Genomic DNA, 22,500 nt, shown 5'->3' on the forward strand with positions numbered 1-22,500 from the left:
ACTCGTCCTCGACGCCCTCGTCCTCCTCGTCCTCGTCTTCGTCTGGCCGGGCGGTGGAGTCGGTGACGGACCTGGCAGTGATCGCCCGGGGCCTCGGGGAGGAGGTGCCGGAGGGCTTCACCTGCATCGAGAGGACGCTGGGCGGACACTCGGCCGAGCTGAGCGCCGGCCTCATCAACAACCCTCACCTGTACCTGTGCTACCGGCGAGGACGAGACAAACCGCCCATCCTGGACCTGGGGTGAGACTCGCCTCTTTGTTTACTTTCACAGCAGCTGTTGTGCTACCAGAAAACATTTGTGGTCCTGACTGAATGGATTTAAATACACAACTGACCTGACCAGGTTAACCCGATGAACGCTATGAAGTATCTGGCGGCTGCAGGAGATCGCTGTTTGCATAATCCTGTTTGATTTCATCTAAAATAAAACTACAGCAGCTAAATCCTTTTTTTCTAGCAGCCTCATGTTCCTCTTAGACGCGTAACCACCAGCAGCAGCTCTAGATGTTGGTACGAGTACGCCGCATGCTTTCTCACTGACGCTGATGAGATTTACTTCCAGGTATTGAAATTTGGTGCAGGATGATGTCGCCTTTTAGATTCTTGATACAATCAAAGCAACTCAGTCGATGCCAAAAAAGGCTCAAAGGTCTCAAAGGTTTACAAACTAACTGCCATCAAAGTAAACTCTGAGTCCGGCGCACTTCATCCTTCATCAGGCAAACCCGGTCGAGCACAGAGATGTTTACTGGATGGATCTTCTCCTCTCCTACGCACCTGTCCATGAAGTTAATGTACAAAGTGTTTCTCTGCCAAACACACAATAAACACATTCTCACTCAGACATTCTGTTCTGTGAGTGCTGCGGCTAACCCAAGGACATGTGTTCACGTACACGTCGTGGTGCTTTGGTGCGTAAAGGTCGAATTAAAGATGGTCAGAGAAAAGAGAAAGAACCAGATATACTGAAAAACCAATAATCATAAACATGAAATAAATGAAAGATGTTTTGTTTTGATAAAAAGGGCTGCACAGTGAGCTTCAGAGTTAGAGATGGACGCTTTAGGATATTTAAAAACGTCGAATGGATTTACAGTGAAAGCTTTTTGTTTTCTGGCTTTTCATTATTTATTCTTCCCACAGCAGGAAGAGTCACGCTGGTAGTTTACCAAGAACAGGGAGGAAACTGTTAAAAGAAGTGGCTCTGCAGATTCGAGAGGACTGAACTCACAGACGCTGAGGCCCAGTATCTGTGTCTGAACTTTTGGCTCGTGTTGTAACGATGATGTGATGCTCCGAGAATAATCCTCCCCTCTCTCTCTCTGTCTGCACCGTCACTGTCGGCTGTTTTACTTCGTCCTCGGTGAATCAAACTGTTTATCACAAAGATTCTGCTGTTTAAATTTGCATAAAAAGACAGAACCCCTCTCGGTCAAACTCGGGTCCAGTGCATGAAGCTCATGTGGCGCGTATTAAAGCTTAAGCTTATATAATAGAGAGGATTATGTAATGCAGTGGTGGGCAGACTGAGTCGTGCTCTGGCCTCTCATCACACACACTCTCCTCTCTATTGTCTCTTTCATGTTCGGCTGTTTAATTACTCCAGATTACGCTCCTGTTAGCCGATAATGAGGCAAATCCTCTTACAGCAGACATCACATCGTGTTTCTGAGAGCATCTGACAGGAAGTGAGCAGGTAGGAAGCCAGCCAGTGAATTTTCCCAAGGACAGTTTGGCAGGGTCAGTGTCTGATCGGCTAATATTTGAGATCATCCTGCAGAGTCATGACAGGATTTGATCAGACGGTGTGAGAGAGACGGGAGATACTCCAAGATAGAAACAGGTGCATGCAGGTGTTAGCAACAGGAAGTTAGATATTGTGGTTTTGTTTGTCGCTCGGACACTCTGACGATGTTAAGGTCCTTTAAAACCCTCAGAGAAAAACTCCTGACGGAAACCTTTTGGGTTGTTGTGGGGTCATTGCCCCCTGTGGGCCATCATAGACATGACACCCAAAATGCTAATGGCTGCTAACGCTGCAGAAGGCTGCAGATGTTTTCCACGCCTCCAGGGGCAGTGCTGAGTAGAACAACTCTATTTTACCTGTGGGCGCGTTCAGCCCAGAAAACAACCGTGTTACTTCTGTTGACGTGCCTCCCTTTAAAACATAACACTAGTGTTGCGGGGTAGCTAGGCGGATGGAGGAACAATGAGGAAGAGGCGATGTGCGCTGCTGAGCTCAACAGAGCTCTGATGCATTTCCTGTCACAGCAACAGCTAACCTGAGGTTCAGGTGTCCCCAGAAAACGACACACAGGTTGGCTAACTCTTTTCTCACTGAGCTCTCGCTCAACAAACAACTGCCAAACATCAACAGGAACTTTTACCCAGCGTTACGTTGTTATTCCTGGATGGGCTTCAAAGAGTCTGAAAGGCCTCATGAGTACATCTCCAGATTATTTGCTTCAGAGCCAAACAAACATTGTACCACAGAAACACACAAATATCAGCAACATGTTCCCCATTTTTATTTTCCTTTTCCCCGACTTGAAAGCGTCGCAGCAGACAAACTCAGTTCATCCCCTCTAGAAGGTCTACATTCACCTGTGTGGTAATATGTCTGCAGGGTTCTGTATGAGGGGAAGGAGCAGCTGAAGCAGGGCTGGTACGTCATCGAGACGACGCCTTACAGCCGCTCGGCCAGCCTCAGCGCCGGCGGCGCCCCGACAGCTCACCGGGTGTTCCTGACGTACCGGCGGGCTCTGGACTCGCAGGGCCTCCACACGCTGGGCGTCACCGACATCGCCCTGCTGCTGCCGAGTAAAGGAGAGGTCGCCCCGCACACCTTCTGCAGGGTGGACAAGAACCTCAACACCGGCATGGTGAGTTCAGGGGGCAGAGGGAAGCTTGTAGATTTGTGACAGAAGACATCACATTCGGGAACATCAGACATCAAGTGAGTCAGGATTTTGAACTAGTTGTGTAAATCTTGCTGCTTGGATTTACCCTTGTGATCGGTACGACGAGCTTACTTACTAAATTTGCTCCTTGCAAAGAAGCTTTAAATGAAACTTCCTGCATTTTTTTCAAAATAAAAGTCTTTCATGGAGGAAAAAGGAGCAAACTAAAATGTCCAAAATGGAGAACACTGAGGAACGAATGTGTTACTTAAATTCAAACATCTTGCCAAAGGATGCGTTTAAATATTAGCAGGCAGCCAAACACTGGTTCATTTCACTGAGGTGTTGATAAATGTGCTTTAAGATAAAAGGCGAGGTGCTGTCAGGGTTGAATTCACACCTATTTGAGACTTTTCCTTCCTAAGATCTTTCTCTGAAATCTTAAGAACCCCGTTCTTTCCTGAAATCCTCTTTAACATATTAACGTGTTTAATTTCAGACTCTGCAGATCAGTTTGTAACCGTCTGTGTGTGTGTGTGTGTGTGTGTGTGTGTGTGTGTGTGTGTGTCTGTGTGTGTCTGTGTGTGTGTGTGTGTGTGTGTGTGTGTGTGTGTGTGTGTCTGTGTTTGTCTGCAGTGGGGTCCAGCTCTGTACGTGTGCTACAAGAGAGCCGTGGCCAAAGCCAACGCGCTGGTGTACAAGGCCAGTGAGTATCCATCACTCCTCTTCACTGCACACTGCTGTTATCACGATTGTTCTCCTGTATCTCATAATGTGCTCCACCATCAACTGAGACGGGGAGTGTAAAGTCGGCATGACCCACGAGTCGACAACAATCATGAAGACGGTTGAAAAATACTGGAATGCTTTATTTTGACAGCCCTCATGTCACTGCATTGAACAGTTATGATACATATTAAGATTCAGCAGTAATCAGACTGTGCTCTGCAGGCCTGCTGAGTCGGTACCCAGAGGAGGACCTGGAGGCGTTTCCTCTGCCGGAGTCGGTGCCAGTCTTCTGTCTGCCGATGGGCGTCACCGTGGAGAGCTGGCCTCTGAACGCCAAGTACCAGCTGCCCGTTTTCTCCACCTTCGTCCTCACCTCCGCCTCCGGGGACAAGGTCCAGAACACACTGGCATACACACACTTCTGCTTATAAAGCTCTCTGCATAGAGAATGTAATAATTGTTGTAGAATGTAATCCCTTTTAATATGTGTTTTAATCCTGCAGCAGAGACAAACGTGTCTTTAAACTGCATGGAAACAAACAAAAGACCTTTAACAAGCTGAAACCAGACATTAAAACGTATTCGCCTCCGATTGTCTCCCTGCAGGTCTACGGAGCAGCCATCCAGTTCTACGAGTCGTTCTCCAGGGAGCTGCTGTCGGAGCGGCAGAGCGTGCGGCTCGGGCTGCTCAGCGTGGTCGACCGGCGGCCGATCACAAACCGCAGCCTGCAGGTGAAGAAGAGCATCTGCGTCCTCTCCCACTGGCCCTTCTTCACCGTCTTCCAGAAGTTTCTCACCTTCGTGTACAGATACTCCATCTCCGGACCCCACGTCCTGCCGCTCGAAAAGTCAGTGCACGATTTGGATTTAGCTTCGTGTGGTTGTTTCTTTATCTTTAAGCTGAATCATATTTTAGGACTTTTTATTGATGACTTATTATCGGGTAAATTAAGGTCTTTCTAAGAATATATTCTGACTGTCTCAGACTGTGTCAGCTGATTTCTCTCTCTCTGCAGACACATCTCCAGCTTCATGCACAACGTGCCGTTTCCCTCCCCGCAGCGGCCTCGCATCCTCGTTCAGGTGCAGACACAGTTCACTGATGATTTATGGGGTTCAGACGGGTTTGACTCGGCTGCATGCAGGTGGATGATTTATCACAGAGGGGGCGACACGTGTTCTCAACTGAATATGTCAAAAAGCATAAACAAATGATTCTGTCTTATTTATGTTTTGCACTTTTGTGTAGGAGTTCTGCACATTGTGGTCGTCACACTGACTCCGTCCTTTGCTTGTCTTCATTCTAACATCTCTTTATCTTGCAGCTCTCTCCGTATGACAACCTGCTGCTCTGCCAGCCGGTCTCCTCTCCACTCCCACTCAGGTCAGTTTACTGCAGCAGGAGCTCAAGAACAGGACACTCGTTCTGCAGACGCTTTCCCCCAAAGTAAAATTAAAGCATTTAATGTCTTTAGGAACAAAAGGAAGATTTAATCTGTATTTATACGTTTATTTCTCCTTAAATCCCAAACGTGTCTTTATCCCAACCAGCATGACCTGTTATTACTTTTCCCTCTTATTTATTATTATTTATTATTATTATTATTATTATTTATTTATGATTATTCATAATACTTCAGTTTTAGTTGTCAGAAATAAATGTTTACATAGAAAAATGAGCCGGTGGATAACAAACACTCTGAGGGCCTCACATTACAGCTCAAAGACTTTTCAAATTTACCAGCAAATTCTGGTGTTCTTCTTCGGTGTTATCAGGATATGATAACAGACCGGTTCCTGTTTATTTTATAATGTATGTAACGTGTGCGTGCGTGTGTGCGTGTGCGTGTGTGTTTGTGTGTGTGTGTGTAACAGCGGTGCGAGCTTCCTGAAGCTGCTGCAGAACCTCGGTCCAGAGAACGCCTGCACGCTGCTGCTCGCCGTCCTCACAGAGCACAAGCTGCTGCTACACTCGCTCCGCCCCGACGTCCTCACCTCCGTCAGCGAGGCCCTCGTCTGTGTAAGACGTCGCGCATACACACACACACCCCCCCACACCCCCCCCCCCCCCCACACACAGCACTCTCTTAAACATGTAAAACTCCCGCATTCAAGTGCAGAAGAATTAGCATAAAAAATACTTCCCTGGTACACCACTGGAGTTGATGTACTCTCTTCTTTTCCACCACCGTCGCACACAAACATGCTGACTGTATTGTCACCTGGTCCGTGTAATATAATCCCTCTGTGTGTCTCTGTGTCTGCAGATGAGCTTCCCGCTGCGCTGGCTCTGTCCCTACATCCCTCTGTGTCCGCTGCAGATGGCCGACGTGCTGCTGGCTCCGATGCCGTTCATTGTGGGCGTCCACTCCAGCTACTTCGACCTGTACGACCCGCCGACTGATGTGGTGTGTGTCGACCTGGATACCAACACCATCTTTCAGTAAGCCTTCATGACCCTGGTCTTCTGCAACATAGTTATACACAGACATTTCTGCACAATATGGAACCTATTAGTTTGAAATCAGAAATCATCCATGTTTATTTCTCCTTCTCACGTTTCAGGTCAGAGGACAAGAAGCCCCTGTCATGGCGGTCGTTACCCAGGAAGCAGGGAAAGACTCTGTTCAACACCCTCACCAACCTGCACAAGACCCTGGAGCAGAGTGAGTGACAGCTCCCACGTGTCTTTACTTGATTGATTGACAGGGCCTTTGAGAAACCGTGTCACTGTTTATTGTTTAACACCATCTGTAATACTTATTTCCTTTTATGCACTTTGCATTTGCGTTTTGAAACACTAAATATATCTACTATCCACTACTTTCCTGTTTGAAATCAAAGGCTGTAACTTCCTCTCTCCTCCTCTTGGCTGCAGTTTGCACTCCCGGCCAGGAGGAGGCGACGCTGGAGTTCCTGTTGACGGACTACGATCAGATCTACAGGAGTCAGAAGCAGCTGGAGCTGGAGATCCAGGAGGCGTTCCTCCGCTTCATGAGCTGCCTGCTGCGAGGATACAGAACCTTCCTGCTGCCCATCACGCAGGCTCCGTCAGACACCACCACCGACTGCAGCTCACTCTTCAACCTGCAGGGTGAGCACCCACCCCGAATATCATTCAAACAGTCTTTTTGTCATGTATAAAGTTCACTCATCGAACTTATATCTGAGGGAATCAAGCGACAGCCACTTTGGCAGAATTATACCAAACAATAGCTGCACTTGTTAACTTTAAAGATGAATCCGCTACTCCCCTCCTTCCTGCAGGTTTCCTGAAGTCTCGGGATCGAACGCAGCAGAAGTTTTACAGTCAGCTGACGAGGACTCAGATGTTCACACAGTTCATCGAGGAGTGTTCCTTCGTCAGCGACCGACACGCCTGCCTCGAGTTCTTCGACGAGTGCGTCCAGAAGGTCTGAATTCACATTTATCCACCTGATTCTCTCTCACAGTTTCCTGCAAACAAAAGCTGCTTTACTGTGAAGCTGCAGGCAGGATGAGCAGCATTAAAACAGTGCACACACTTCCCAGCTAACTGTAGATCAGTGTTGTAAAAATCTGGATGTTCTGTTTAATCTCTTGAAACAAAGTACAACACACACAAAACAAGAGTTTTAGGATGAACAAAAAACAGACGGATGAGACGTTACCACGGCGGAAATGAAGCAAACAAGGAAAATAAAACAAAACAAAGAACAAATGAACAGAAAGAGAAAGAAAACGTTCTCTGCGAGGGCACTGAGGCTTTCTGTGTGTGAATGCTGTGAATGATTTGTGATGGGGTTGAGGTTGGGGTTGCAGGGTGGGCTGTTGAGGAGCCGTACTCGGGGTCGCTTACCGGAGCTACGTTGCGGATGATATGAGGGGATGGTGGAGGGAGGGGCTGAGGAGTGCCTGTTTAATCTCTGTTTGAAGATGTTTATAACAAGAGTCCGTCCGTCGAGTCCGCCTGAAACAAGGAAAAGTTCAACCTGAACATTTTCAACATAATAAAGAAACGTGTGATGAGCGATGTGTGATGATTTGTTGCCACCAGGTGGACGTGGAGAAGCCGGAGGAGGTGAGGCTGATCGATCTGGATGAGACTCACGGCGGGGAACACACAGTCTTCATCATGCCTCCTGAAGAGCCGCAGGAACCTGACGGCTCCGAGTGTCCCGCCCTCTACAGGTGCAGAGTCGCTGCAACACGCTCCCTTACGTCTGTGTGTGTGGTCAAATGTGCTGACATGTTTCCTTCCACCTGTGCAGTTATGAAACCTTCCCCACGCTGAAGCCCGAGCTCATCGACCGGCCTCAGGACCAGCTCCGGGTCCCGACTAAAGGAAGCGCCCCCAGCAGCCCCGCCCCCAGACGCACAAAACAGGTAGAACAGCACACAGGTTTATCATCTCTGGTACTCATACTTTTATATACTTTAATATGAATTTAAATTGTTCTGTAAGCTGAATGTGAGTCGGCTGGTTCCTCCCTACACTCTGGTGTCACTCTGTGACCCAGATTTCCCTGAAGGAGGAGCTTTGTTAACAGTCTGTGTAAAATCATTTTATTTTAATGAATCATGATCAATATTTCACTGCTCATCCAATATTCAGGAGCCACAGACTGTGAAGAGAGGCTTTGGAGTGAAAACGTCACACGAGATATTTTCTGATCTCCTGGCGATGATAAAGATTCACAGCCGACCAGATAATTTAAACCTGCAGAGCAAAGTGTTCGTCAGTGTTTAACATCCTGCTGTTCTGTTAAATTACAGTTCTTGCAACATTTGTCTTTTGTATCTGATGTGATGTAACGCCCTCCGCCCGGCAGGAGATCAAGCTGGCCCAGAAGAAGGCTCAGAAGTACTCTGCGGTGCCGGACATGTGGTCCAAGTGTCTGCTGGGTCACTGTTACGGCCTCTGGTTCATCTACCTGCCCACCTTCGTGCGGGCCGAGAGCGCCAAGGTGCGCGCGCTGCACACGGCCTACGACGTCCTCAAACACATGGAGAACCGCAAGGTGGTGCTGCCGGACGAGGTGAGGCGCTGACCGGGTCAAAGGTCACTGCTGCAGGGAGTTGTTAAGTGACATGTTGAAGAAAATTTACATTTATTGGAGTTTTACTTTTTAAAAGCAGAATTTATTCAACAATTTATAGAAAAGGAAACGAGACAAAAAAAAAGATCAGATGTGACTCAAACCATCAGAAATACATCAAACACACACAGACAGGAAGTTTGAATTAGAAAACAAGCTGTGGAAGTTTTTGGGAAATTTAGATTTTGATGAACCTACAAATCAGAACTTTTCAGTGCAGGAACAAAACAACCTGTAACCTGAACTTTAAGGGCGGGTTCACACCAGCTTCGTTTAGTCCGACTGAACCGAACCCTGGAGCGTTTGTCCCCTCGGTGCGGTTCCTTTAGGTGCTGTGAAACGCCGGAATGCTGACCAAACAATCGGACCATGGTGCGCTAGAAAAGACGTGTCTCGGTCCGTTTCCAAACGAACCACGGCCCGGTTTGATTCTGGTGAGAACGTAAACAGACTTAAAGTAGGACCAAATACAGGAAACAAACTGTAAAGCTGTGCATTGTAGTGTTTACGGGTGCTGACACTCGCAGAGACACGCAGCGAGATGAGCAGAGGACAGACGTGGAGGAGCGACGAGGAAATAGAAATATGGCGACCAAACAGTTTCACTAACGCTGTGGAAACGCACGAGAACACGGAGGTGTTCAAAGTGTTCCGAGAAAAACTGAAGGAGAGAGGAACTGATCGATCTGTGGATAAAAACTCTGACAACAAAACATTAAAGTCTGCGATCATGTTGAGAGTGATCGATCAGTGTGTTCTCTCTCTTTGTTTACTTCAGGGAGTTTTCCCACGTGGAAATTCTGACCAATCAGAGAGCAGTTTCCTCGTGCATCAGTACTTTTGGTCCGCTGGTGAAAGCTGCCGTGTGAACAAACCAAACGAGGCAAAATGCAACTTTGTAACAGTTTGGTCTTTGATCCAAACAAACAGACTTTAGGTGTGAATGCGCTCTAAGAGCCGTGTAAGACATTTTTTGCCCCTGTCACACCTGCTCTACACTCCTGCAAATGACCCCACATTGTCCGGGTGAGTCGATGTGTGAACGCAGCAGTTAACAGTCAGGAACATTCACCGTGAGCGAGTGGGCGGAGTGATGACGTTTACATCATGTGACTGGTGTGAAACCAGAAGAGCGACACATAACAGGAGAGGTGTCTGCAGACGGGAGAGAGGAAGAGATTCAGGAGCTTCTGGCTGTGAGGGACGATGCCGAAGACGAGTGCCTGTGTACAAAGGGCTAGAGATGTTTGAGATCCAGGTCGTGAAAAAGGCGACGCTGGATTGGCAGCAAAACTTTACCCTTTGTGAAAAGTGTGTGTGTGTGTGTGTGTGTTTCAGGTGTGTTACAGGATCCTGATGCAGCTCTGTGGTCAGTACGGTCAGCCGGTCCTCGCCGTCCGAGTCCTGCTGGAGATGAAGAAGGCTGGAATCACACCCAACACCATCACCTACGGATACTACAACAAGGTCCACACACACACACACACACACACACACACACACACACACACGCACACACACACACACACACACACACACACACACACGCACACACACACACACACACACACACACACACGCACACACACACACACACACACACGCACACAGTGGTCCAGCAGGATATTTAGAAGACATAAATGTTGATGACTGAAATATAAGTAAGGTAAAGTTGTAGAGATTTGTGTTGTTTAAATGTGTAGAGATTATGTTGCTGAATAAAACATGTAATAAGTTAAACGTCAGTTAGCTCCAGAGCTTACTTTCTGCACTAATGAATAAAGATTACGTTTTTACTCAGAGATGTGATTTACCTGTTCGTCCTCCGTCCTCAGGCGGTGCTGGAGAGCAAGTGGCCGTCCACCAGTCAGGGTGGACGACTCCGCTGGGCCAAGCTGAGGAACGTCCTGCTCGCTGTGGCTCAGTTCAGGCAGCCAATCAAACGGAGGCAGAAGAGCGGCTCCGTGGGGTCGCGGGGAGGTCAGAGAATATTCAGTACGAAGGATTCAGCCTGAGAGCTGCAGATTTAATTTAATTTGTATGTTGGTGAAGAACGATTTTCATGATGTCACAGAAATTGTTTTGTTTTTTAAAGAAGCAATGATTGACCCTGACCCAGATCAGAGGCTCCGCCCCCAGTCCACTCTGATTCGTCAGTCCAGCTGGAGCGGTCTGTCCGAGAGCTCCAGTCACGAGTCTCTGACGGGCTCGATGGTGAAGAGCAACAGTCTGAACAGCATGAAGACGCCCAGTGACAGTAAGATACACACGTCCTCCTCGTCTCCATCGATTCTCACACACTCTGTGTCTCTGACGGCCACGTGTGGGACTTTCCTCTTTTCCTCTTATGTTGTGATTTTGATGTGTCAGATATTTATTCTTTAGGGCTTTCAGCACACAATACAGTTCAGTTCAAAGATCTCAAGTGTCGCTAACAGAACAACCCACATCCCGTCCACTCTCACGTGCTGCATCCGAAAGACAAACCCCATAACTTCTCTAATAGTGATTTAATATAATCATATGAAATATATCCGCTCTCTGAGTTTTCATAGACTTGATTTCTGAATCCTCTCTTTGATGAGAATATTAGCTGTGTCAGAGTTCAGAGGCTGCATCCTTCGAAGGGCGCAGTCTACGGAGGACGAGTCACTCGGAGCCTGTGTGCGGAGGACTTCCTGTTTGTGTCACCAGCTGTTCCCGCCCTTACCCTTGTGTCACCAAACAACGATCCTGTCGCCTAGCAACAGGTAGCCAGCTGGCTAACTAGCTAACATAACTAGCGTCACATTACTTAACCTATTATTTTAAAGATAATTTGAAGCTTGAAAGCCGTCAAGGTTTTTCTAACATTTGTATCTCAGCTATTTGAATGAGATGAAACCAAAAACTTTTAAAGTGTTTTCCTCGGCCGCTTGAGAATCTCGGGATACGTTGGGCGATGAAGGATACACCTGATGGATCCTTCGCTGCTGTGACACAATCGGCCTTCAAATACGGCCCTCGAAGGAAGCAGCCCCTGGATTGGGACACAGCGGCTGTTTTCTTATCCGGTGCAGCCTGTGCTGTTACCGGTTACTTCCTGTATCTCTTTCAAATTAAAAGCCATGTAGTGCGTCAGTGCACTTGTACGTTACAGAAATCAGACAACATGTCTGAGATCAATAAACCAGCACAACAAAGTTTGGGAAATTTTGTGTATATATTTCAGTAAAGATATTTTTAGTATCCACATTATATAACAGACACCCGGACTTTATTCACCAGCCATTAGCCATATATCTATCTGCTTTTGAGCACAGACTTAATGTAACACAAGAAAATCAACTTCTATTTCAAATGTTTTATTTTTGTTAAGGATAATGAAATTAAAGAGCATTAGCCCTCCAACATCTCTGAGTCTATATTTTGAATATAGAAGCAGTTGTAGTTTCTTTTTTTCTTCCCACAGAGATCAAACTCTGCAAGAAGACCATCCTCCGTAACGCAGGTACAAACGGCTGCGTGGACCCAGTCTCCCGCAAACCTCCGATGGGACGCAGAGACACCTCCACCCCTCCGCCGGCGCCCCCTGGTGGTGTTCTGGTTCGGCGGAGTCAGGTCTGCCTCTCCACCTTCTACAAAGACTGCGCCGAGTCGGCCGAGCCGGAGACAGACTGCTGTCAGACAGCAGAGAGAGACGGCAGGTCAGTGAAACCTGGATCAAGCTGTTTAAAAATCACTTTTATTGACTCTCTTTTTATATTATATCTTTTATTTTATGGATTTTTACTGAACTTTTGCTTTTTCACTGATATTTCCACCCTTAGCTGGCCTCATATCTCTCTTATTTTGGCTGCTTTAAGCTTCTTGTATCTCGTAATGTGCTTTTATTTTTACTTTGAAAGGTTTTGCAAATTAAAAGACGTCAAAAGCTCCTGAAACATAATTAATTTCAAGAACATTGCCTTCACTGATAAAAGATATCGTGCAGAAAAGAGGTCTTCGAATGAAAGGGAAATAATGTTAGAACAGGTGTCATCATTTTCCTTATCCTCCTACCTGTCTGTGGAGCACATTGTAGCTCTGTTAACCTCATGTCCTTCTTCTGACCTTCAGACCTGCGGGGACACGGGACTCGGCCAGCAGGAACAAAGGTGTAGACGAGAACTACAACAACGTCTCCTCCCCGAGCAGAGGAGGCCTGGCAGGGAAACTCCAGCAGCTTCTCACTCCGACCAGACACAGAGTGTCGGTCAGGCGAGCCGCCAGCGTGGACGACAGGAGACCAGGAGGAGGAGGAGGGATCGGACGAAGGGTGTCCGAGCAGAGGCAGTCCAGGAAAGCTCAAGTGGCTGAAACGCTGCTGAAGGCCAAGGAGAGGCTCGTCAGCGCTACCTCAGAGGTTCATTAACAGCTTTATCCTGAAATGTGTCTTTATTTATGTGTTCATTTAGCAAAACTTAGATACTGATGTCTGTGCAAATGTTAAACGGTAATCCATCTGTGTTCTGCAGGGTAAAAGGACTGGGTTTGGCTGCTCTAAGGGGAGCGATGTAACAGCTGTTTCTGTGCTTTTTGAAAGAGAGTAAGAGGTTGTTGTTTTTTTACCAGAAACAGTTGTTACATCGCTCTCTTGAAAGCCACCAGACTCCATTAACAAAATCATTCGTTTTACCCTGCAGAAAGTGGAAGTGTTGTACCGCTGCATCTATCTGTTAGTTTGTTTGTGGTATTGTGTGATATATATGTTCTGTTTTAGATCTGAATTAACCATTTAAACACAAAAGTGAAGTAATGACTACTGATCGAGGTAGAGCAGCAGCTCCTGTGTCCTGTGAGCTAAAATCAGTGTTTTTCTGAATGGAGTCTGGTGTGTGTGCAGAGAGCGATGTAACGTCTGTGTGTGGTTAAAACAATCATCTTCCTCTGTAACAAAAAGGTCTATCTCTGTAGGGATCCTTTCTGTCATGTTGTCACACACTTAGAATAACAATCTGAGCCTGTCAGTGGAAACAACAAGAACTTTTAGTGGACGACCTTTGACCCATCAAGGATTATGTTGCAGCCATTACAGCCTGTTTCAAGACTGAAGCAATCTACAGGAGAAATTCAAAAACGTAAAAAGTTGTTGTTCGTTGTGTTTCTCTCCTCAGAGTTCGTTGTCTGTAGGAAGTGACATGGACCTGACGGACACGCCCAGTCCAGCCTATCCTCTGCGCAGGTCCTGGGACGCCAATCAAGAGGGGGCGGGGCTCGAGGTAAACAGATCAAAGACTGTAGCAGTTAGCATTTTGTTGTGTTTAAGGTGTTGTTGTGGTTTTCCGTGTCGATGCTGACCCCTCCCTCCCTCCTCTCTCTGTGCGTCCAGGTGCTGATGTCCAGCTGCTCTCTGTGTCGCAGCTGTAACTCTCTGGTTTATGACGAGGAGATCATGGCTGGCTGGACGTCAGACGACTCCAACCTGAACTCGTCCTGCCCGTTCTGCAACGCCTCCTTCGTCCCCTTCCTCAACGCTGAGATCTGCGACCCCGGACCCGTCAACAGGTACAGGTCGTGTGCTCTCTGCAGCCTAACGATGTTAGCGTGCTTTAATACTAGTGTTGCAGCGGTTTGACTGTGCTGACACTGTAGCTCTATCAGATACCATCACTGCATTTTTATCGTCTTCTCTCAGTGCGGAGCGCAGCAACTGGAACGTGGAGGACGAGGTGGAGAGCGCAGTGAGGCCCCCTAGTGTTCATGAGCCCTCGGTGCGACTTCAGTGTAACGGCCTGAGCGACGACTCGAGCTCCGAGACCAGCAGCTACTCAGAGAACAGCAGAACCACCACAGTAACACACTTTGTAATGCTTTTACTTTGAAATATTCCCTTGTCTTCTTCCTGTCTCTCTGACAGTCTCCCCCCGCTCCCTCAGGGCTCCTCAGTGGGCGGGGGCCCTCAGGTGACAGTGGCCTACCTGAGTCCTCTAGTCCTGAGGAAGGAGCTGGAGAGTCTGCTGGAGAACGAGGGCGAGGCGGTCCTGGCTCAGCCTCAGTTCCTGGAGAACCACTCCATCATCTTCTGGAACCTGGTCTGGTACTTCCAGCGGCTCGGTCTGCCCAGTAACCTGCTGCAGCTGGTCCGAGCATCGCCACTGGTCAGCCAGCTCACACAGGTAAGGGTCTGCTGCTGTCTTACTGTGGTGGTAACAGGAACACTTGCAGTATATTAAAACATGAGGACAAAGATCAGCAGCACTCAGAGGTCAGTTAGAGATTCGTCTGTGGCTATTTCAGCTGTTATCACTTTTCTATTCTTCCTAGAAAAACTGTGGGGATGTGGCCCATGAATGAAAGTAAAGTAAGGTGACAGAAAAGACAACAACACACTGATCATGTTTGTTTTCCAGTCGGAGAACTCGGCAGTGAGGGTTCGGCTCCTCTGGGACACCCTGACCCCCGACACGGACCAGTGGCCGCCTCTCTACATCCTCTGGAGGATCCACAGTAAGAAAACCCTCACTGAAACGCAGACACTCAGCTGTTTGCAATATATAATCCCTCTTTTCTCCTTCCTCCACCAGGTGGCGTCCCGATGAGGAGCTACAGCTGGCGGAGACACAACCACCCGTTCTCTCTGTCCTTCCTGGAGGAGGTGCTGCGCTGGGTCGGCATGAACGAGGTGCACAAAGCTGTCACGCTGTTCCTCGACACCCTGGCCAAACAGCCGGGCGCCGCCTGCACGCAGAGGTTGGAATTTCTCTTGACCAATCAATTCACTCGATGGGAAAACATGTTCTGCATAATGAGGCTGTTTGCTTTAGTACTTTATTTCTACGCTAATACAGCTGTACTTTTACGTTTGTAAAACTTTCGACTAAGGACTTTTTCTAACGTGAAAGATGTCAGAGTCTCTTCCAAAGACGTTAGTTAGAAGTGAAGATCTTCTCATAAGTATAATTTAGTGTTTTTAACATGTTGATGCTACAGAACAGGATTGATGTTACATGTGAACAACGTATTTGAGTTAAAATCTCAAGAGACTTTATTTAAAGAAAACTAAAATTCTAAAATAAAAATCTGAATCCTTTTTTTATATTTTCCATCTGTGGCTCTCATCCTTTTTCAGACCTGTGTGTGCGCTTTACTGTTCAGTCAGTCTGACTGTGATTGTGTTCTGTGTGTGACAGGAGCTTGTACAGAGAGTTCCTCTTCCTCACGCTGGCAGCTATGGGCAAAGACCACGTCGGTAAGAAGCACTCGAGTTACAGTTTTAACCGGTTTTAATTTATGAAATAAGAAATGTAAGTCAAAACAGTTGAGTTCTGCTTTTCAGAAGTTGCTTGTTTAATTCAGACTAAAATAATCCTGTTTGTTCTCGTCCAGCTCATTTGGTTCTTTGAGGGCAGTTTGAGGGTTGACTTGTGGATCGTGCGTGCAGGTATCTTGAATGATGACTCTTGATTTGAAGGTTTGGGCGACAGTTGATGAGTATTAGTGAGGATTACAGCTCGCACTAGTATGTCTCTAAGTTCCTGTCATTTCTGCCCTCGTCAACACAGAAGCTTCAGTTTTCTTTTATTGGTAACAAAACAATATTCAAACACTGACAGTTTTTAACCTCCCGACCGTCACCCTCACCATCAGACAACCAGGTGCCGCTCTAATCCAAGAAATGCTTTTTGTGAACACTCGGCTGTGGGGGCTGCTGTGTGATCGACACAAATGATACCGAACAACAGGAACAAATTCAGCGTTTAGAGTCTTGATAATAATCTTCTCTCCTCTCTCTCCCTGCAGCTGCGTTCGATAAGAAGTACAAGGCGGCGTACTCGCGGCTCAGCGGCACTCTGGGCCGAGAGGAGCTCCGTAAGAAGCGAGCTCAGCCTCCCAGCCCCAAAGCCGTCGACTGCAGACGCAGCTTCCACCCGCCGCTCGAGTGCTGATCATCCAGGAAACAAAACAACGTCCCTGATGACTCCTGAGAGGAAGAGGAACCCAGGATCTCTGCTGCCTTCACCTGCTTGTATTCTTCACCTCTCTGCTGCCTCCTGGTGGATGTGGGAGTGACGCGCTCCTTCCTGTCCTCTGTACCTCTGTGCGCCTCGTCGATGTGAATCCAGCAGCTTTTTGTCTTCTTTAAAGATCCTGAAAAACTGATCGGGCTGCAACAGAAGGAGCAGAGCTGGACTGAAGAGACTTTTCTCTACGCTGAGCCCAGATCTCTGCGTCAGACTGTAACGAGCAGAGCTGCATCGCCTGAAGGAGGGAAACGGGACGAAACTCGGGTTCCTGCATGTCCAGAAAGATCAGCTGCATCGGTGTTAACTTTTAGTTACTTCCTGTTTTTTTAAATGCAAACCAGATGATTGAAACTGGACCTGGAGCTCTCTTTGTCAGTGCTCACTGGGAATCTTCTAGAGGACTAAAAGTGTGTGAAAGTTTTAACCACAGAGTCGTAGGACGTCAGATTTAACTTCACCAGTGTGACCAAGGAAGACATGTAGGATGTTATTCATCAAAAGGTCAAAAGCAGAGCATCGATACACGACCAACAAGAGGCTTCAGATGCCACGAAGACGTCTCCTCGTCTCTCCGCAAACGGTGTTTAGTGCTGCAGCTCGGACAAACTTCTAAAAGGGAATAACGTCAGAAACTAGAGTGCATTATGAAGTAGCCGAGGAAGACGTTTAAACTCCCTGATCGTCTCTCTTTTTGTAGAAGTCTTCAAACTCGTTTTTCTCAGTTTAAAATGTTTGGATCCCTCCCAACATCATTTAAAGAAGCAGGTGAAGAAAACAGGAAGCAGGGACTTTTACACTCCATAAAATACTTCACATCTCCTGTTTGGTCTTCCAGACGACAAAGACTGTCGGACAGTTTTGATGCGAAGCGACAACAAAGTTTCAAGTTTTGAACTTGTTGGAATGTGATCGTGGACGCCCTCCTATGTTTTGGACATTAAAAAGACACCACTGTTATTCTTCACATCAGGAAACAAAGCCCCAGAACACCGAAGCCTCTCGACTCACAGGAAGTCAGCTTTGGTTGGAGAGCATCCCTCACAACCTGTCATTGAGATGATCCAGCAAAGAGTGATTTACCTTCTAACTGAATCAGCGCCCACGCGTCCGAGGTCTGCTGTCAGGCTCATTGACAGCTGTCGAGCTCCATCAGAGCTGTGGAGGCGGGATGAAGAACAGTCTCTCTGTGCCTGAGCCAGAGGACGGTGTGGGTGAGATGTTTGTAGCTGTACAGGTTGTTCTAACTTAACCCACTACCTGAGAGTGATGCTGATTGGTTACGCCCTTTTGTCTAAACAAAGTGGTGTTTTATCTTCTCAGTATTTTCCCCCCATGAAAATGCAAACATCAGAAAAGTTTGTGTAGCAAAATTACGTCTTTTTTTTCTCACTTGTGCCCCCTCTGATTTATCTTGAGACCTCACGAGAGCTCTTAAAGGGGAAGTCTGGTATTTTTACTTATTTAAGGATCTAAATGGTTAAAAGGTACAAGAACTTTTAAAATGTCTCCAGTAGATGTGTTCATCCCGCAGCAGTGAAACAGGCTGTAATGGCTGCAACATAATCCTTGATGGGTCAAAGGTCGTCCACTAAAAGTTCTTGTTGTTTCCACTGACAGGCTCAGATTGTTATTCTAAGTGTGTGACAACATGACAGAAAGGATCCCTGCAGAGATAGACCTTTTTGTTACAGAGGAAGATGATTGTTTTAACCACACACAGACGTTACATCGCTCTCTGCACACACACCAGACTCCATTCATAAAAACAGGGATTTATGCTCACAGGACACAGGAGCTGCTGGTCTATCGTTGCCTCAGTCATGAAGGTTGTTTGTGTTATTGTTTTATATAGTTAGTTTATGTGTAACATAATATTTTACTAACACATAATAACACAGAAAATCTACTCAGACGGAGCCAGCGGTAAACGGTGCTCTGTATCGTAAAATTACTGTTTTTATGAATGGAGTCTGGTGTGTGTGCAGAGAGCGATGTAACAACTGTGTGTGGTTAAAACAATCATCTTCCTCTGTAACAAAAAGGTCTATCTCTGTAGGGATCCTTTCTGTCATGTTGTCACACACTTAGAATAACAATCATAGAGGTTTTAAATACCAGAATTCCCCTTTAAGAACTGAATCTACCGAGGTGATCCACCAGCTCAGAGTTCTTAAACGTGTGCAGCAGGATAAAGACAGTTTAGTGTCAAAGAATCTGTCAATCGTCCATTTGAAACAAGACAACAACCTTTACCCCGTCTCTGCTTGGATCTGGGTCTTCTTCAGAACCTGGTCGACTCACCTGAACGTCACAGCTGTTTGGCTTCATTTTTTAAGGACATACTCTAGTTTTACGTTTGATTTTCCACCGGGTTTTGAAATTAAAGGAAGCTGCCATCTTGGAAGAAGGTGATTTACTGAAACTGGAACAGTCTTTCAGCAGCTGGAGACATGATGACCTCTGATTAATGTACTAACTCATCAGCCTAACAATAAACATCCTTTTGAAGGTGTTTGTATTGAGATTTTAGATGTTAAAGCTTCACATTATTACATTAACCTCTGACTGTTATAATACAGATTTTACATTAGACAGAGGTTATAACAAAGTGTTTTTATGACTTTGACAGTTCGTGTGATAACGTGAGTTTTACAGGTCGGTACGATGAGCAGCAGTCAGGATGTTTTCAGCTGCTGAACTGCGACAAAGATTCTGATTTTTAAAATAATTCCATGTTGTGTTTTCCCCCTTTTGAGGTGATTTAAAGGGAGTTTAAGAAAATGTCTCAGCTTCAGGGAAAAATGAAAAGACTGAAGAAACTTTGAAAGATTAAAGGACATAAATGTGTGTCGACACTTTAAAAAAATCACACGTTGTTTTCAGCTGTGTGTCTGGTTTGGGCCGAGAAAATCATTAAATACACCAAACAAAATAATCGCAGTGAAGATGATCTGTCCAGTAAAGTTCCCTTTAAATGAACCCAGAATAATATAAGTATAATTACTATTATTGGACGTATTGATGCCTAAACAGAGAGTAATCCTTGTCGTCTTAAACCAGACACTCATCAGAGAGCGACTCATTGTATCTGAGCGTCCTGTGGAGCATGCTCAGTTTGTGTCTGACCTTATCTGATGCACCTGTCACCTGTCTGTCTGTACATCCGTTTGTCTGTCTGGGAGACATCCAGCATATCAGCCTCCTGCTGTCGATCACTGAGCAGCAGCTCCACTAACCGTCTTGCTCCGGGGCATCTTAGCAGCAGCAGGGATTTGAACCTGCATTCACACCCACCTCATACATACGACAACGTACAATAATTCATTTTGCTCGTCACTGAGATCTTAGTTTGAGTTTGCAAAACAGAGACGTGCAAGTTCAGGCTTTTATTAGTCATTTGATTTCACTCACAGAAAAACAGGGATAACAGGAGGAGATTTCACTGGACATTTTACATGCTGGTGGGATCTTTACAGATAAAAGCCACTATTTTAAAACCTGGGTCTTATTTTATTTTATTCACATTTTGGGGTCTAAATGACTAAAAGGTACAAAAAGTTTTGAAATGTCTCCAGTAGATGTGTTCATCAGGCTGTGATGGCTGCAACATAATCCTTGATGGGTCAAAGGTCGTCCACTAAAAGAAGGTGATTGTTTTAAACAGGAGCTGCTGCTCTACGGCCGCCTCGATCAGTTGGTTTGTTTCTGGTATTGTGTGACTGACATGCTAAGTTTAGATCCAACACATTATCAGTGTAACACACAATAACACAACAAGCTAAATAATCTCATAATATCTCAATAATCCCTCAACTCTCATTCGTCTGCTGTACTTCCTGTTTAGATCCGAGAAATCTTCCTGGTTTTGATCAAATCAGTTCAGGTTTATTTAATTAAGCTATCACCGACAAATGAAAGTGAAGGCTGCGTGCTGAATGGGATGTTTGTCATATTGTGTTTTAAACATAAAGATGATAATAAACGGTGATTCCTCGTCTGCTGCAGCTCGGCGCCCCGGAGCAAAAAGAAGATTCAAACTATCAAACTTAAAGAGAGGAAGTTTACTGTTAAAAAGAGATTTTAATGTGAACGTTTTTTCTGTCTGTTGAGGAGTGAAGGTCGTGAATGAAGCCGTTTGATTCCCTCCACGTCACAGAGAGAAACACAGCACTGTATATCATTTAATGCACCGGACTGCAGTGAAACTTAAAGGGACTTTGACTTGACTTTGTGTTGCAGGTTGTTTTATTCAGTAACCACAGTCAGCTCAGAGGAGACGAGTGTATTTAAAATAGGAACTTGTGTTTGCTGTTGTAATTTATATCTGGCTGTGATTTCAGTTGTTAATGTTTGTTTTTATAAGAAAACACAAAAATAAAAGAGGGATGAGCCCGACATGTCTGACTCTGTGTGTCTTTATGAATTGCATAAAACATGTTTTAATATAATTATTATGGTTATGAGACTCCGGTGAATTAACCTTCGTTTTCTGCAGCGTCTCCGTGTGGTGAAGTCTCTCGGTTTTAGTGAAATCTAAACCAGACGTCAGATAAGTCTGCCTTCAAAATAAGGGTATAGAAACGAGCATTTTGTATTAAATCTAATGGGACGGGAGTGTTACGGAAGTCTCATTAAACACAAATAATAATAAGTTAAACAATATAGCACAACAAGGCCACAAATAACTAAAATTTTAGCCAGAAAGTGAACTAAAATAAAACCATGCTTTGACTCCAAATACACGAATACTACAATACAGAAGTACTATAAATGGTTGCTGATACTGTTGTATTTAATCTACATTGTCTTGTATAACATGTAAGTAATATTTAAATACATAGAAAAAGGATTGTTGATATTGTTTTTTGTGCCTTAGATTGTTTTCGTTAATACCGTTCTCCAGCTTTTCTCATTTATTAATTATACAAGTTTATATATAGGTGCCACATATTCTAAATTATGTTTTAGTTTGTGTTATAAGAGGTCCCATGTCTGGAAAAACAAAAATCCATCTTTTTATGTCATTTTTACATCTATTTTTAGTCTTATTTTGAAAATAATGACCGGATATCGTGTATTTTATTTCACTGACTCGACACTGGTGTTGATTTCTCGGCACAATTTCAGCACCAGCGTGAAACCAATTAAACTCCACCCAGTTTACATCCCAGTATGTAACCTGTAGACTGACTGGGTTTACTCTGGAGCACCAGTAGGAGCGACTGGAAGAACTGGGGCCAGCGAACCGCAAGCAGGTGGGTTTTATTAAGCTAGCGCGAGCGATCAGGTGTTTTATCGTTTAAACGGACACATTAGGCTCGAGGGGAGAATTATTCAGTTGAAGCTGACGACCCTTTGTCGCTTTTTGCCGTTAAAATTGAGAAATATTTAACATAGTGTCGGTGTTTGTTGACAGCTATTAGCTTGCAGTCTCCTCCGATGTTAGCCTACGTCATTTATACCAGACCCTATCTAGAAATCCACCAATTTTACGTCTTCTTTAAAGTTAATGGGCGGATAAGGGAAATATATTCACAAGGTTTCTGTAATGCGTTAGTGGCCGTTTTTTTGCGCCGTACATCTTTATGTGTATGACAGAGTGAGCCGGACCTTACTTGACTTGACTAAAACCAAATTACCAAAGCAGTTAACACCGCTCATTTTATCTCACGGGCAGTCCAGCCGACACAACAGTGTACATGCTTAAAAAGTTGTAAGTTTAAGTGGAAGACGTGTTTTATACTGTTTTGAACTTGTGCCGATTTTGAAAGTACTGTATAAAGATACAGAAACAGTTTTAATTCTTA

The 22,500-nt window shown here is 45.6% G+C and overlaps 2 protein-coding genes across 2 annotated transcripts in view; both read left to right on the forward strand.

The window, feature by feature from the left end:
* dennd4b (DENN/MADD domain containing 4B) overlaps positions 1–18,321 on the forward strand; it is a 39,976-nt gene extending 21,655 nt beyond the window's left edge. Inside the window, exons 2-29 of the mRNA XM_069655506.1 lie at positions 1–241; positions 2,628–2,883; positions 3,538–3,607; positions 3,853–4,022; positions 4,237–4,478; positions 4,647–4,713; positions 4,956–5,014; positions 5,506–5,650; positions 5,898–6,073; positions 6,196–6,296; positions 6,509–6,724; positions 6,898–7,043; positions 7,667–7,800; positions 7,881–7,995; positions 8,442–8,648; positions 10,047–10,175; positions 10,544–10,688; positions 10,804–10,965; positions 12,160–12,394; positions 12,807–13,092; positions 13,844–13,948; positions 14,059–14,234; positions 14,365–14,521; positions 14,606–14,845; positions 15,080–15,176; positions 15,254–15,419; positions 15,860–15,918; positions 16,470–18,321. The exon at positions 1–241 is cut by the window's left edge and continues 125 nt beyond it. Coding sequence (XP_069511607.1) covers positions 1–241; positions 2,628–2,883; positions 3,538–3,607; positions 3,853–4,022; positions 4,237–4,478; positions 4,647–4,713; positions 4,956–5,014; positions 5,506–5,650; positions 5,898–6,073; positions 6,196–6,296; positions 6,509–6,724; positions 6,898–7,043; positions 7,667–7,800; positions 7,881–7,995; positions 8,442–8,648; positions 10,047–10,175; positions 10,544–10,688; positions 10,804–10,965; positions 12,160–12,394; positions 12,807–13,092; positions 13,844–13,948; positions 14,059–14,234; positions 14,365–14,521; positions 14,606–14,845; positions 15,080–15,176; positions 15,254–15,419; positions 15,860–15,918; positions 16,470–16,615 — 4,448 coding nt within the window. The 3' untranslated portion in view covers positions 16,616–18,321. The remainder of the gene's footprint in view (positions 242–2,627; positions 2,884–3,537; positions 3,608–3,852; positions 4,023–4,236; positions 4,479–4,646; positions 4,714–4,955; positions 5,015–5,505; positions 5,651–5,897; positions 6,074–6,195; positions 6,297–6,508; positions 6,725–6,897; positions 7,044–7,666; positions 7,801–7,880; positions 7,996–8,441; positions 8,649–10,046; positions 10,176–10,543; positions 10,689–10,803; positions 10,966–12,159; positions 12,395–12,806; positions 13,093–13,843; positions 13,949–14,058; positions 14,235–14,364; positions 14,522–14,605; positions 14,846–15,079; positions 15,177–15,253; positions 15,420–15,859; positions 15,919–16,469) is intronic.
* Positions 18,322–21,937: 3,616 nt separating this feature from the next.
* The window catches only part of LOC138584263 (dyslexia-associated protein KIAA0319-like), a 3,700-nt gene continuing 3,137 nt past the window's right edge, over positions 21,938–22,500 (forward strand). Inside the window, exon 1 of the mRNA XM_069656449.1 lies at positions 21,938–21,948. The gene's annotated coding sequence lies outside the window, so the exon portion shown is untranslated. The remainder of the gene's footprint in view (positions 21,949–22,500) is intronic.

This window comes from Semicossyphus pulcher, unplaced genomic scaffold (assembly GCF_022749685.1).
Source record: "Semicossyphus pulcher isolate SPU_LCO1_2020_fin unplaced genomic scaffold, fSemPul1.0.p SCAF_9, whole genome shotgun sequence".
NCBI lineage: Eukaryota > Metazoa > Chordata > Actinopteri > Labriformes > Labridae > Semicossyphus > Semicossyphus pulcher.